Raw genomic sequence first — 13614 nt, 5'->3', positions numbered from 1 at the left:
CACTGGAAAGGACATTGCTAAACCCTAGATCTGGAAAAGCCTTCCTGCAGGCACCTTGCAGGCTCTCAATTGCAAAAATGTTTGTTGCAAGGGCCCCGAGAAGGCAGAAAACACCACCCTTTGAAGGGGTATTCACACCCTTGCCTGCAATCCAACAAAGCAGCTGGTGGCAGCATGCAGAAGACTATCACAGAGAAGTTTGGTAACAGGAATGAAAGGGTAGTAAGGATGCCAAAAGGCAATGGTCTGCATTTTTTTTTTAACAAATAAAAACAAGCAACAAAAATGTTACTATCAGTTGAAATCATAAAGGAAATTGAAGTGATTTTATAGAAAGAAGTTTTAATCAAAATCATACCAAAAGCCACCTGAATTTGTCTCTGACAACCATACACAACTTGCCACGTTCATTTATGTCATCTTCACGGCATTAGTCTTTGAGAAAACAATTCTCAGCTCAGCATGACAGAACAGTAATACCAACAGGCATGGAGAACATTAGCATGTTATAAATAAACTGCTAATTTGAGGTGAGAAGAAAAATCATCAAGGCAGCTCTAATGATTAAGAACCATAGAAAGAAAATGAGCAACTTGCCTATGCTGTCAGGACACTGCCTTTTATAAAACAGGTGGATTTTTTTACCCACCTAGTTCCTGAGGGAAAAGAAGAAAAAAAACCCAGTGAAACACCCACTGCGGAGACAAAAGGGCCAGTGAAAATGCTATTATAATTTTTAAAGCCCTTCCTGTCCCCACCTCAAGTACTAAGTTGTCTTTCCCAGCAGCTCAAGAGTTTTGTGCTTATAAAGAGCACTACAGAGGAGCTGGGAAGTTTCAGCTTCCCCTCAACCCAGCTCCCAGTTTTATGTAACTCCCAAGAGTTAGGCTACAGATACCATGCAGCCAAAAGCAAAGAGAAAAAAAAAAAAAAAAAGAAAATAAATAAGGTGCGGAACTATTATACAGCAATTTAGATCTGGGTTATTTGGAGCCACTTGATAAAAGCCTTACCATGAAAAGTAGAACTTTATTCTGCTGAGCCGACAGCCAGGATTATTCGTGCTTGCGATAGCCCCGATCAACACCCTCCGTCTGCCCCATGCAGGGCTCCCTTCCCACCCCGTCCCCCGTCTGCAAGGACAGATAACGCCCCACTGCGGCACAGCTGCCACCACGGGTATTATTTCTGTACCACTTCAGCATTGTCACTCTTTACCAGCGTGCCGCTCACTAAGCATTATTATAAAAATTTCTGCAAATATCTATGCTCGCCACTAGCTGGGATAATGGCCTCATTGCAATAGCCTTGATAAAAGCTCCAACAAGACAGCTTTCAGATATCGCCACACAAAAGCCTTCTGTGAGAGCTGTAACCAACATCAATTCCCGCTACGCGAAGACATCAGACAAAGTGTGAACTAGCTTACTGCAGGGGGACAAAAAACCGACTGTCAATGTGTGGGACAAACGCCGTCTGAAAACACAACGCTGGCAAGGCAGAATAACACCAGCATATATACATGGTAATTGCCATTTAATTCCAGAGTTCGCAGCAGAAGAAAAGAAGTACTGAAGGCACTATTAGGTTACTAGCATCACTCAAGACATTATAATTCCATATCATTCCATTGCTAGCACCTCTGGTTACAAAAAACTACTTTTAAAACCGGCAGATGTTAAAAAAAGTCCAAGCAGGGGGTGAAGGAATGCCCAGTTTCCATTACAGAAGAAGTCAGAGAATTCAGCAAACCCTTCTAACCTGCTCCTTAAAACATTTATTTGCCAGTACACAGTGGACAACCCAAAAGAAACAAATGGCAGGTCCACCTGTAGAACAAGACAAAACTTTCTCTATCTCATTTTCTGTTTTTCACATACTTATGTATTTACAGGGTGGTAGCAAAAAGTCAGAAGCCTACTGCCAACATAAATGGACTGTACCAATACAAATGCCAAGCCAAGAGGTTACATTTCTACTTCCAGATCTCAAATTTACCAAGTGACTCCTCTTAAATGGGAATCTATGTAGAAAGGATGCAAGCAAGTCTCATTTTCTCAACAGGCAAAGCAAATTTGAAAGCTAAGTTCTACAGAAAGCATAGTACACCACCCTACACAGAAACGCTTCTAAAATTCCATCTGTACTTTAAGATGTGTAAAAATCATAAAATCCTACAGTTGCACATTCCGTAACTTGCAGAAAAAAGTTGTATCTTCTACTGCACTCCAATTTTTGCAAGACTGTAATATTGATTCTACCCATTAACTAAGACAAAGTCATTTTTAGAGAGAACTAGTAGAGTGGCTCAGTAAATTAACATAACATACAAGAGCTTGGCTGTCATGATGCATGGTGACAGCCACCATCAAGACCTAAACCAGAGACTTCTAATGTCACCTTAATTAACAAGGAAGGAAGTTTGCCAATGTGTTTCTCCCCCCCGGCCACACCAAGTTATGCAATATGCAACAACCTTTGAACCAACAGCTGTATAACAACTAAAAAAAAATCCCCCACAAAAAAAACCTCAACAGAACATAGCATTGTAAAGAGAAAGTCTTTCAAGAAGTTCATTAATGAAAATTACTTCTAGAATCTATGCATACATTAAGCAACCTGCACATACCACAACCTGGAGCAGGAATGTTAGTGCTGAAGCAGCCAAGGCTAAGCAGACGACTCTTGTTATCTAGTTTCCCAGTACAATTTATTTTTACCAAAAACAGTTGTTTAGAGATTTTCAACAAGTTTTCATGCTTCTTTGCAAAAAAACTAGTGATTTGCAGTATCTATGTGATATGACTACAAAAAGCTCATTGTAAAGACAAAAATGTAAGCCAAAACAATAGCAGCATCCGCTTTTAACAGTGGCTGGTTCATGTAAATCTCAAGATATCAAAGACCCAACATCTTCAGTACTGCATCTGAACATCACAGGAAGCACCTATATGTTCCTACGAAGCAGCTCCTAGATCCTTGAAGTAGGCCACCTGAAAATGCCATCAGCCTTAAGTAGTGGTCACTTCTGGGCCTAGATGTGGCCACATACAAGTTGGATGAAATGCTTGAAGTAAATGCAGGTGAGTAAGTCTCCTACTTAAAGTGACAAAACAGGACACAAATTTCACTCTACTGTCAATTATTGACATCCTCATGGGAAAACCAGAAGCCATACTTGCCCCTCTAACTCAGCAGTCACAGAAAAGACACCCATCTGATTCCAAAGAGGTGATCTTCAATGCTCCACTCTTTCTTCCTAGCTTCATCCTAGGCAAAAGGCAACCTTCAGCACAAAAGCCTGAAAGCTGCAGGGAATGCACATGCAGCTCTGAGTTAGCATGTTAGTTTTCACACTGTAACAGGTCAACAACTGTTCACATTTCTTGAGCTGTCCCCAGTTCAAGAAAGACAGAACTGCTGGAAAGAATCCAACAGAGAGCCACGAGGATGATTAGGGGACTTGAGCATCTCCCCTACGAAGAAAGACTGAGATCCCTGAGACTGTTTAGTCTTGAGAAGACTGAGAGGGGATGTCATAAATGTGTATAAATATCTGAGGGGTGGGTGTCAAGTGGAGGGGGCCAAGCTCTTTTCGGTGGTACACTGTAATCAGACAAGAAACAACAGGTTCAAACTTGAACACAAGATTTCACCTCAACATGAGGAGAAACTTCTTTACAGTGAGGATGACGGAGCACTCGAACAGGCTGCCCAGGGAGGTTGTAGAGTCTCCTTCTCTGGAGACTTTCAAAACCCATCTGGATGCATTCCCGTGTGGACTACCCCGAGTGATCCTGCTTTGGCAGGGGGGTTGGACCCAATGTTCTCTTGAGGTCCCTTACAACTTCTAATATACTGTGATAAGCAGGACAAAAGAGATACAGCACATGTCATGAACCTTAGGCAAGTTCCGTTTCCAAATAATTACCAACACATTTGAGATGTATTCACATATGTACAAAAGGAAAGCTAAACGCATGAAGTAAAACGCTCCTACCACATAGAGAGGCCATTTTCAGTACACTCCATCTTCATCAACACCTAGTCAAACTCTTGTCTTCTCCCTTTAGAAGGCTTGCAGACTGAAATATTAACCACAGCTCAGCTTGAGACCACACAATGTTAAGAACTCCACAAATGCCACCAGGTCCAGTAAATAATAGCACCCTCCAAGCAGACAGTATAGTACTTCAAGAGACACTCATGCTAGGCATAGCACTTCGAAGTGTGGTTTTGGACCAACTTACTTGAGGAAAACAGAAGTGAAATAGTTCCCTTTTAAAGATGTGATAAATTGGGTAATTTTGCCAAGTCTGTCTTCAAACAGAACTGAAATTGAAACAGAGTCCAAATACTCCAGCAGCAGCACCTCAGGCACAGCAGCAGCCCCATCCCAGAGGCACCAGCAGTCTCCTTCTCATGACATGCCACTGTCCTCAGGCAAATGAAAGGGTTTCTTCTTCCCATAGCAGCAAACAATTCTGCTCTTGAAAACTAATGCGGGAAGCGATTAACTCTGCCAGCCAAAACAAGAGCCTGAAGGCCATCTTAGTCATTTGTAAGGATGAGAGTTGCCACCATATACACACACTCAGCACTGCCAGCTGTAAATGAGATTATTTGGAGACTAAAACCTGGAGATTTCATTACACTGAGAAGAGCTTTCCATCTGCTGAAGCTTCATTCTGGGCAGGGCTGAATCTGCGTTCCCACCATCAGTGCAAGAAGCCCACCTGAAGTCATGGTCTCCCTTGCTCCTCCACAAGCCAGGATTTGAGTCTGAACCACCCTCCCTTTCCTCCACACCAGCACCAAGGCCAACTCTGCCACCAGAGCCATCAGCCCAGCACACACCTTCAGAAGCGGCAGGTGTCATAATTGAAGCTACTGAAAAAAGTTCCTATCTTCATTTCTCACCTAATCCCCCTCTTGGTGCCCTGGACAGGAGGGATGGGCTGGATTCCCCTCACAGCCACCCCTGCTGGCCTGCATTGGACAGGGGCTACAATGAGGAACGGTAATACTTTGTCTTCCTTTTTGCAATTTATGCTTTATGAGCCGTTCCCACAGTAGTCAGCCTACCCTTACCCCACCGTAGGCCAGGGAAGACCTTGTGAAACAAGCTGGCTGTGAAAGAACCTATGGTTCTGGCTAGGCCTGTGCTGTGGGGTCTACTATGCCTTAAAAACATCTTTCAGTGCTGCCAAGCCCCAAAAGATTCACAAGTAGCACACACGTGAGCTGTTTTCACACTCATGTGGTTCTTTGATAAAAGGACACCTTTATTTTCACATTAATGGCTTTCATTACAGGAGAAAATAAGTGGTCTAGCACTCTTTACCTTGAAGAGGACAACTGAGGACAAGGATGATATATATTTCTCTACACAGTTTATGATACATGAGAAAATTTCCTCCTACAACATCTAGGATCATCCAGTAACACTCTAGATAGCAAATAAAACTAAAAGAAAATGGCAGAAAGAAAGAACGTTATCTTTTAGTTATTTTGTAGAAGAAAACCATAGACAGAAAGCATGTTGCTAAGTTCAGAACTACAACTAAATTCAAACAGGTATTAGCCAAAAAAAAAAAAAATCACTGGCCATTAGTGATTATAGAACTCATTGTAATCCCTGACCAAGGACATGCTCTCTCAAACCAAGTTAGTCCTGTGCAAGCCCTCTTCTTGAGTTCCTTCCTTGAACATTTGCCACAATTATAGTCAAAAAAGTAGAAGTCATCATCTTGCAAAATACAGCTGTTCCTAAATTCAAAGTTTTTTCCTTTCTTTTAATGCTTATACAGCCTCACAAATGAGCACACTGTAAAAATTAACAGAGCAGCACCAACATACCTGGGATAAAATGAGGGGGGAAAAAAATACTTTTAATTGCTCATTCAGTTGAAGCAGCCTCTACAGAAGAATAAATTGGCTGTAAAATAACCTTTGTCAAGCAGGCTGGTGGCACAAGGAAAGTACCTTCATAGTGAGAACAGCAAAACCAACCTCTGAAAATTGAGGCTTGGTGAGCCGATTTAACACCTCTGTTAGAACTTTCCCATGCAGTGTTTTTTCCTTCATCTCACTCATCCCATCTTGGGCCATGTATCCCCAATACCTACCGCATGCCAAACCAAATGCTCACTCAAGCACAGAGGTGGAGGAAGAGCGCTGCCTGGCCAGAGGCAGGTTAAAGGAGATGCTAGAGAGGAAACTGAGGTAGAAGCCTACTCCTGAAAACAGTAAAGGCTTTGACTGGCTCAGCTGCTCATGGAAACTTGCCAGAAGCCCTTATCATTGTGGGGCTACCATATCTTCAGTAGTTCTGGTGCAGACGGAGCCGCAACAGCATCGCTGGACTCTGCATGAGGACAGCAAAGCCACCATCAGCAAGCACAGCAAGCTACCAGCTATTTCTGTACAGTTTTGTTCAGAAGCCTGCTTTCCACTAGATGTTTGCTGGCACAGTTCGGGCAATCAGGATTTATACCTCTTTGAACTCTCCTCAGATGGCTGTGCCAAAGGACCATGTGGTACCTCCTTGGGCTCAGAAGCAGTCTGTTGCTGGAAGAGATGGATTTAAACCAAAGAAACTCCCTTAAATGCTATTCAAGAAGCAAAGGCCCTAGACTCATGCTCATATTCACTCCTAGTAACAAACTATCAGGCAAAGAAATAAAAAACAACAAAAGGGGGTCTGAAAACACTTCTTCTATCACAGACATTTTCTTCCTGCAAAATAAAGAAAAGCTCCTAGTTAACTACCCACTTCCTTTGTGCAACTTACAGGTTTTTCTCCCGTATCTTGAATTCTTGTTCAGTATTTATGGTCTATCTGGCCTGCTCCTTTACCTAACACTCAGGAGAATGATTGTGCCTTACCCCATTTTTCTCCCTTTCCAGCTGTGACTTGCTGGGAAGGAGGGAGGAAGAGGTGCTTTCTAAACCACCAGAAAAATGAGAGGTGCTAAGTATTCAGTTTGGAAATGTAAATCCTCCCGCCCCCTTCTGAAGTATGCCGAACCAGCCTCTCCACAGCTCATGTCATCTAAAGGCCACAGGAGTTCTCTAAAGATATTCTTGTTAAGAGGATTTAGACCCTTTTAAAAAGGACTTAACATGTGGGTGGTGTCTCCATTTAAGCATTTTCTCATGGCTAAGAAAATGGCCCTCTTCTTAAAGGCTTATCTTTATAACCCAAAGACAGTAAGAAATTCTCCACTATTTGAATTAGAAACATTTTGAGCAGCTTGCTCCTGTAGCAGCCCCATTTTTAAGTGCTGGGATTTGCAAATGGTAGCAACTTTCTCACACCAAGCAAGAAGGCAACACCAGCGAGAATGTTTTTGGGGTACCTCATCAGACATTGATTTCTCCCATGTTTTCATGAGGAACCAACCTGATTTGCAAGCTCACCATCACCAAAATGGCATGGTGTCATTACCCTTAGGCCCTCTCCCTGGCCACTTCCTTCCCTTGATGGTCCCTGGCATTTCCCAGGCTATTAGCTGCTAAATCTGCCTACCCAGCAGAAAATCTCTATTTATTTTGATCAGAGTTCCTTTTCCCAGGAAGCCTGAGCTTCCAAAAGGGAAGGATGCAGCACCAGGCTGGGCCCAGCAGGGCAGGGGAGGACACAGGACCACCTGCCCCTTGCAGCAGCATTGACTCCACTTCTGAAGGCCCCGGCTTTCCCCAGGAACACAATGATTGTTTTTCAAGAGTTAATTCTTCATTACTGCTTGTGTAAGCTATGGCAGGGGTTCTGATCTGCCCAGTAACACTTTCTCTCAACTCCACAGGAACTGGGAAAAAGCTCCTCAAGTTAAAAGGGAAGGCAGCCTGAGCCACAGCCTCCCAGAGCTTGGGCTCACCAGGGTACAAAAGCCCAGTTAGCAACCCTTGGCCACATGAGCCATCACAACAGGCAGTGACATGGCAGGACACCTGCTTGGGAAACGGTGGAGTGTCCAAACTCTCAATCTGGGGCTGCAGCCACTCATTGTTATGGACTAGGCCACTTTTCAAAGCCTTTCCAGCACAGTTACACTTACACAACCATAAAGTACTAACAAATTCCCAGGGGGCGAAGCAGCTTACTTGAGTAAAAGAAACTTTTTCATTTGCTAGTAGTTGAACATATCCTTGAACAGCCTTAACTATACTGCTGTACTCTTTTCCAGTTATACCATAGTTTATATTTGGAAGCATTGGGTGGGTTGCCAATGCAGTTACATGTGCAAAACTAGAGTATTTTCATAACCCAAACCAGTGCAGGTGTGCTGGCCAAATTTTAGACTTATCCCTACAGTCATTTGCATAGCATGGCCTTGTTTTCAGCTGGGGGGTCTCAGGCTCCATGAAACACTTGCAGTTCAACTAACTAAGCACCAAACTCTAACTGACGCTACTCGCCTGAGCCCGCTGCCTCAACTACCCAGTGTTTTCTCACTCCTCTCACCAGTTTCTGATACCAGTTTCTCAAAAATGCTGACCCAACTGAGAAAATACCCTCAAGTCCCAGAACATACTCTGTGAGTATGGGAGAAGACTAGGTGGGAGCCTGAGAACTGTGAAAGGGCTGGATCCTTTCCAGGCCAAGCAGTTTTCCAAGCAGAAAGTTGAGGCAGAGCACTAGGGCACTTCAGCCTCACTTCCCAGGAGGGGATCTGCAGCAAATCAGCACAGCTCCAAGAGGGGCACTCCAATATGAACAGCTGTCAGGGCAGAGCAGGATGTGCAGCCCTTTTCCTACTGCATGCCATCAATGGCCTATCACCCTGGGAGGGTGACAGTCCCAATCTGTATATATTGCCAGCCTGATCATTCTCTCCCTTCCCCAAGGTAAACATGAGAGCTGAGGGTAATACAAACTGACAACTTGTGTGGATACTTCTTTGCAGGCAGAGCCCAAAATTGTCTTCTTGCGCCCAAACCTTTAAGGTGGAAAGAAGCCTTCCTAGGTTTTTGTGGCTAGGAGTTACTCCCATTAGAGAGGTGAAAAATATACATTAAAAAAAAAAAAAAGAGAAGCACTACATTCATATTTGAAGGTCTTGTAGCATCCATTAAAGAGAAATCTTATATTTCTGTCACCAACATCCCTCCCACAAAAACAGAAGACGGGGGAATTATTGTCCAGAATCATCCTGTAACATATGCTCCTCTTTATACTCACCACCTTCTAGGAATCAAATGTTCACATAGGACAGCCAAATATTTAGAATGGCTTGAACCAGCCTGCTTGATGCTGAGCACTGTTAGAATATACTGAAGACCAGGACCACTGGAAAAAATAATTATCTTTTACAGAAAAGATGCTTATCTAAAAAAGCCTTGGATGTGATGTGATGAGCCTTGAAACCCATCCCTACCTCAGCAACCAACACCTGCTAAAACCCCCAGTTCCTGCCATCCTCATGGTCTCCCAGCTGCACAGAAAACACAAATGCTGATGCTATTCCTAAGCTCTCGCAAAAGTATCTCAGAAATACAGCTGCATCTATACCTGGACCATCAGCGACTGGAAGCGGGGCGGGGGGTGGGGGAGGGTGTTTAAACCCCATTTGCCCGGGCAGGGGCGCACTGGGAGAGGAGGGAGTTTAGTGATCCCACCCCGCTAGGTGAGGGTCGTGGACGAGGAGGGGGACTCACCTGCAAGCCGAGGTGTGCAGGTTAGCCCCCTCCCCGGCCCCCACGACCCTCGCCCGGCGGGGATGCTCCGCACCCTCCCCCGCTCTCCAATTCGGTGGAGCCCACGAGGGCCAAGAGCGCACCCGAAAATAGCGAGGACAAAGACGGGGGAGGGGGGGGGAGGGGGGGGGTGCTAATATTTCCTGGGGGGGGGGGAAGAGGGGGGCGGAATTTTAAAGGGGTGCGGAAATTGTAAGGGAAAGAGGGTCGTTGCCCGTCGCCGCCCCACGAGTAACTGACCTGCTGCAGGGGCATTTCCAAGAGCGGCGGGGGCCAGGGGCAGCCGGCCGACGGTCGGGCTGTCCCAGGCCAGAGGGAGGAGGAGGAGGAGGAGGAAGCGGCGTCCCCCTCCCCGCCCGCCCCGGCTCCCAGTCACAGCCGCGGCCTCCGCGCACGTGTGCCAGACGTCACCGGCGGCTCCGGGGGTGAAGCGGAGACACCGGCGGGGCACGGCCCGGCCCGGCCTCCCGTCCCGGGGGAAGCGGGGCCCTTCCCTGCCGCCGTCTTCCTCGCTCTTTGCACCCGTGCAGCGGAACGTGGTGCGAGATTTTTTTTCCTCCCCCTCCCCCCCTTTCTTTTTTTTTTTTCCTTTTTTCTTTTTGCCTTTTAAATAAGCCCCGGCAGCGGCGGGGGGTGGGGGTGGCGGAGGGGGGGGGGGTTGGAAGGAGGGAGGAAAGTTTATTGCAACAAAGCGCTGCCTCCGCCTTTCCTGCTCTCACCCCTACCCCCACCCGCGCGCCCCAGGGGCCCGGACAGCGCTTGGGAGAGGGCCTGCCTGGCGTTGGTCCCCAGTCGTCCCCTTCACCCTCCCGCGGGGACGGGGGAAAAAAAAAATTACCGGGGGGCGGCCTCCGCCTCCGCCGAGAGCGGGCTGCAGCAGCGCCGTCCTGCCGGCGGGTCCGTGAGGGGTGCAGTATAGCGAACTGCCAGCGGGCTGGCCCCCATCCGCCGCCGGGGCAAAGGCACCGGGAGCCTGGGAAGCGGCGACGGCGGCGGAGGAGGAGACAACACAGGGCGCCCCCGCCGCCGCGCCGGTGCTGCGGATCTGGATGAAGGTGCCGGCGGCAAAACGGGCCGGAAAGCCGGCGGGGGCTGCTCTGGAGTCCGTGGACGGTGCGGGCGGCGGCGCTGCCGGGGCCGACGGCTGGAGTCCCCTTCTCATCCTTCCCTCCGCGTCTGTCCCCGCAGCCGCGTCTCCTCCTCCCCCTGGCCGTCCCTCCCTCCCCCCCCCCCCGGCCTTCCCAGTTCGTTTCCTCCTCGATGCCGAGGCCCCGCACAAAATACTGGGAGCTGCGGGTGCCGGGGGGGGGCCGGCTGCAGGATGCGGGGTGCTGGGGGGGGACGGAGGCGGCGGGGCGGGCAGATGCGGCGGATGGAGCGGGGCCGCTCCCGCTGTGTGGGGCCGGCTGGAAAATGGCTCCAGGAAGCGGCGGCTGCTGACAATGAATGAAGGGAAAGGAGACGGGTTACGCGCCAAGGGCCTCCCGCGAAACTCGGATTTCCCGCCCTCTTTTCAAACTAAATTTGCATGGCCCCGCCCCCAAGACACGCCCCGCCCGCCTCGCCACCTCATTGGCCTCCGCGGCCTTCTCCGCCGTCCAACCGGGCACCACCTCCCCGCCCCTCTCCCTTTCCACTGGCCCGGAGAGGCCACGATTTGCATATCGCCCGCCGATTGGCTGCGGGGGCGAGGCTGGGGGATTCCCCCTCCTAGGAGCCGGGATCCCGGTTCGCCGGCTCCCTGACAGTGACAGCTGCGCGGCGTCCACCGCAACGTGCTCGCTGGAGGGGCCATCCCGCCCCGCGAAACCGCTTACCCGGGGCGGGCAGGGGAGGGCAGGGCAGGGCAGGGCAGGGCGAGCGCCCGGTTGGCAGCCCCGCGAAGGCGCTGACCCTGGGAGCTTGCGGAAACCCCGCCGCTCCCGAGGTGCGTGGGGCGCGGGGCTGGCGCCTCTGTTCCACTGGGCCGGGTTCTCCCCTGGCGCCACCTGAGTTCCCACCCTGGTTTGCTGGAAAAGGCACCAGCCGGCCAGGTGAAGTGTTGAGGGAGCCGTTTGAAGGCATTCTGATGCGGGATTTCATGCTCCGGTGACTGGAGGAGCACTTTCCGCTCCCCTCGCACATCTGCATCTACAAGCCTTCAACCCACCTGCTTGAGGCACTTAATTTCATGGGGATTTTTCCACTAAAAACGAGCACTCACCAAAAAACTCCCTTCCCTTTTGATCCGTGTTACCTGCAAGAAGTTAAACATGGAACGATGTCCACTAGATGTTTCCACTTCCTGCTCCTGTCTTCACATAGTAAATGCTCCCGTAATTTATTAAATGCTCTCCTGGCTATGCCCAGTTTTCCCACATTTTGTACACACACCCTGCCACCAGTGCTCCCAACAGACATGTCCAGGCTGATGCTGCTCAGTGGGGCAGATGAAGATCCTTTCCCTTGGTAACATTCCCCATTTCGATCACTAGCAGGTATGCAGACAAATTGCTTCATCAAATCTGCAACCCTGCCTATAGTTTCACCCGGTCTGACTCCAGCTCAAACACAGTGGATGCCTCTGGTGTGATGACATCGCATGTAAAAGAAGAGCATCTTCCATTCTGGATATGTTATCCATAAAGAAGGCGATTCTGCTCCATTTGGCACTGGAGAGGCCTCAATTCAGCTACTACATACAGTTTTGGGCACTGCATGTTTGGGAAGAGGATACAGACAAAAATGAGAACAATAAAATATGGTCAGAAAAATGTGTCCTACTGCAAAGGTTGGCTTTTGTTTTGTTGGGGTGAAAAGGGTAGAGGATAGTGCAGTCGTGATGTGACGCACAAAAGGTCACAAAGAGATAGCTCTTCCTTTGTAGGGAAAGTTATGGACTTTTTAAGTGCTGTTAGGTTTAATGTTGATAATCAAGGATCAATAGATGTTGAAATGAGGAAATCCTGCTGTAGCCTACCTAGGGTGGGTAGGCTGGGGATTTTTTGATGGATAAGGAAGGCTTCTTTTGGGGGTGACGCAAGTTTAGTCTGGGTATCCAGAAGCTTTCCAAATCTAAAAGCCCTTAAGAGCCTTCATTATGGTCCTTCCAGACCAGACAGGAACAAGGCTTGACTCAAAATGGCATGTTCTTCTGCAGAACCTTAACAGTGTTTAAAATTGTATCTACTTCTGCAGTTCTCCTACTATGGACTGCATATAAGGAGTCAGGCAGCAATGTCCAACCTTTTGCCTGTGCACAGTGTGAAGGAGGTGAGACCTGTGCTCAGTGTGTCTTGGCCATGGCAGGTAGAGGAGCACCTTGCTGGCTGGGTGAGGTGTATCTTTAGCAAAACAAGGGAGAAACACAGATCTCCCTGTTGCAGAGTTCATCTTCAGTCTTCTTCTGGAGCATCTTTTAGGGTTTTCCACTGCCAAGGTCTCTGTCATCTTCAGCTAACTACCTATCATGTGAGGACATCCTACAGCAGGACTCGCCATCTCCTAGGAGGAGAAGGGTATTAGGGCACATCCAAGGGCCAAGGCAGAGCAGAAGCTGAGCAGTGAGGACAGCAGGTGAAGGAGGAGGGAAAAGTCCAGAAAGAGAAATGCGTGGGCAGGCAGGCAGTAAGATTGCTTATAGTTCAAAATAAAGATTTTTTTCCCAAGTATGGAAATGGTAACACTACATTGCTTTTGCATATCCTAGAGGAAAGGGAATGGAAATAACAGGAACGAATGGTAACCGTGGGCAGCTGTGAAAGGAGTAATGGGGACTCTTCAGCACAGAAAGTAAAAAAGGCATTTAAGAAACAATGTGAAGAGAGAGCAGTATGAAAAACAAAAGGAAAAGCAAGATAGGGAAAGGGATATAATCAAGGATCCTGCAAGATCATGGAATCATAGAATGCTAGAGGTTGGAAGGGACCTATGGAG

At 48.1% G+C, this 13614-nt stretch overlaps 1 protein-coding gene across 1 annotated transcript in view; it reads right to left on the bottom strand.

The window, feature by feature from the left end:
• E2F3 (E2F transcription factor 3) overlaps positions 1 to 10861 on the bottom strand; it is a 44597-nt gene extending 33736 nt beyond the window's left edge. The window contains exon 1 of the mRNA XM_054381723.1: positions 10538 to 10861. Within this exon, the coding sequence (XP_054237698.1) occupies positions 10538 to 10861 (324 nt within the window). The remainder of the gene's footprint in view (positions 1 to 10537) is intronic.
• Between the last annotated feature and the right edge of the window lie 2753 nt (positions 10862 to 13614).

Source organism: Indicator indicator, chromosome 6 (genome assembly GCF_027791375.1).
Source record: "Indicator indicator isolate 239-I01 chromosome 6, UM_Iind_1.1, whole genome shotgun sequence".
Lineage (NCBI taxonomy): Eukaryota > Metazoa > Chordata > Aves > Piciformes > Indicatoridae > Indicator > Indicator indicator.
The sequence above is the reverse complement of the archived record's forward strand: the minus strand, read 5'-3'. Positions and strand labels throughout refer to the sequence as shown.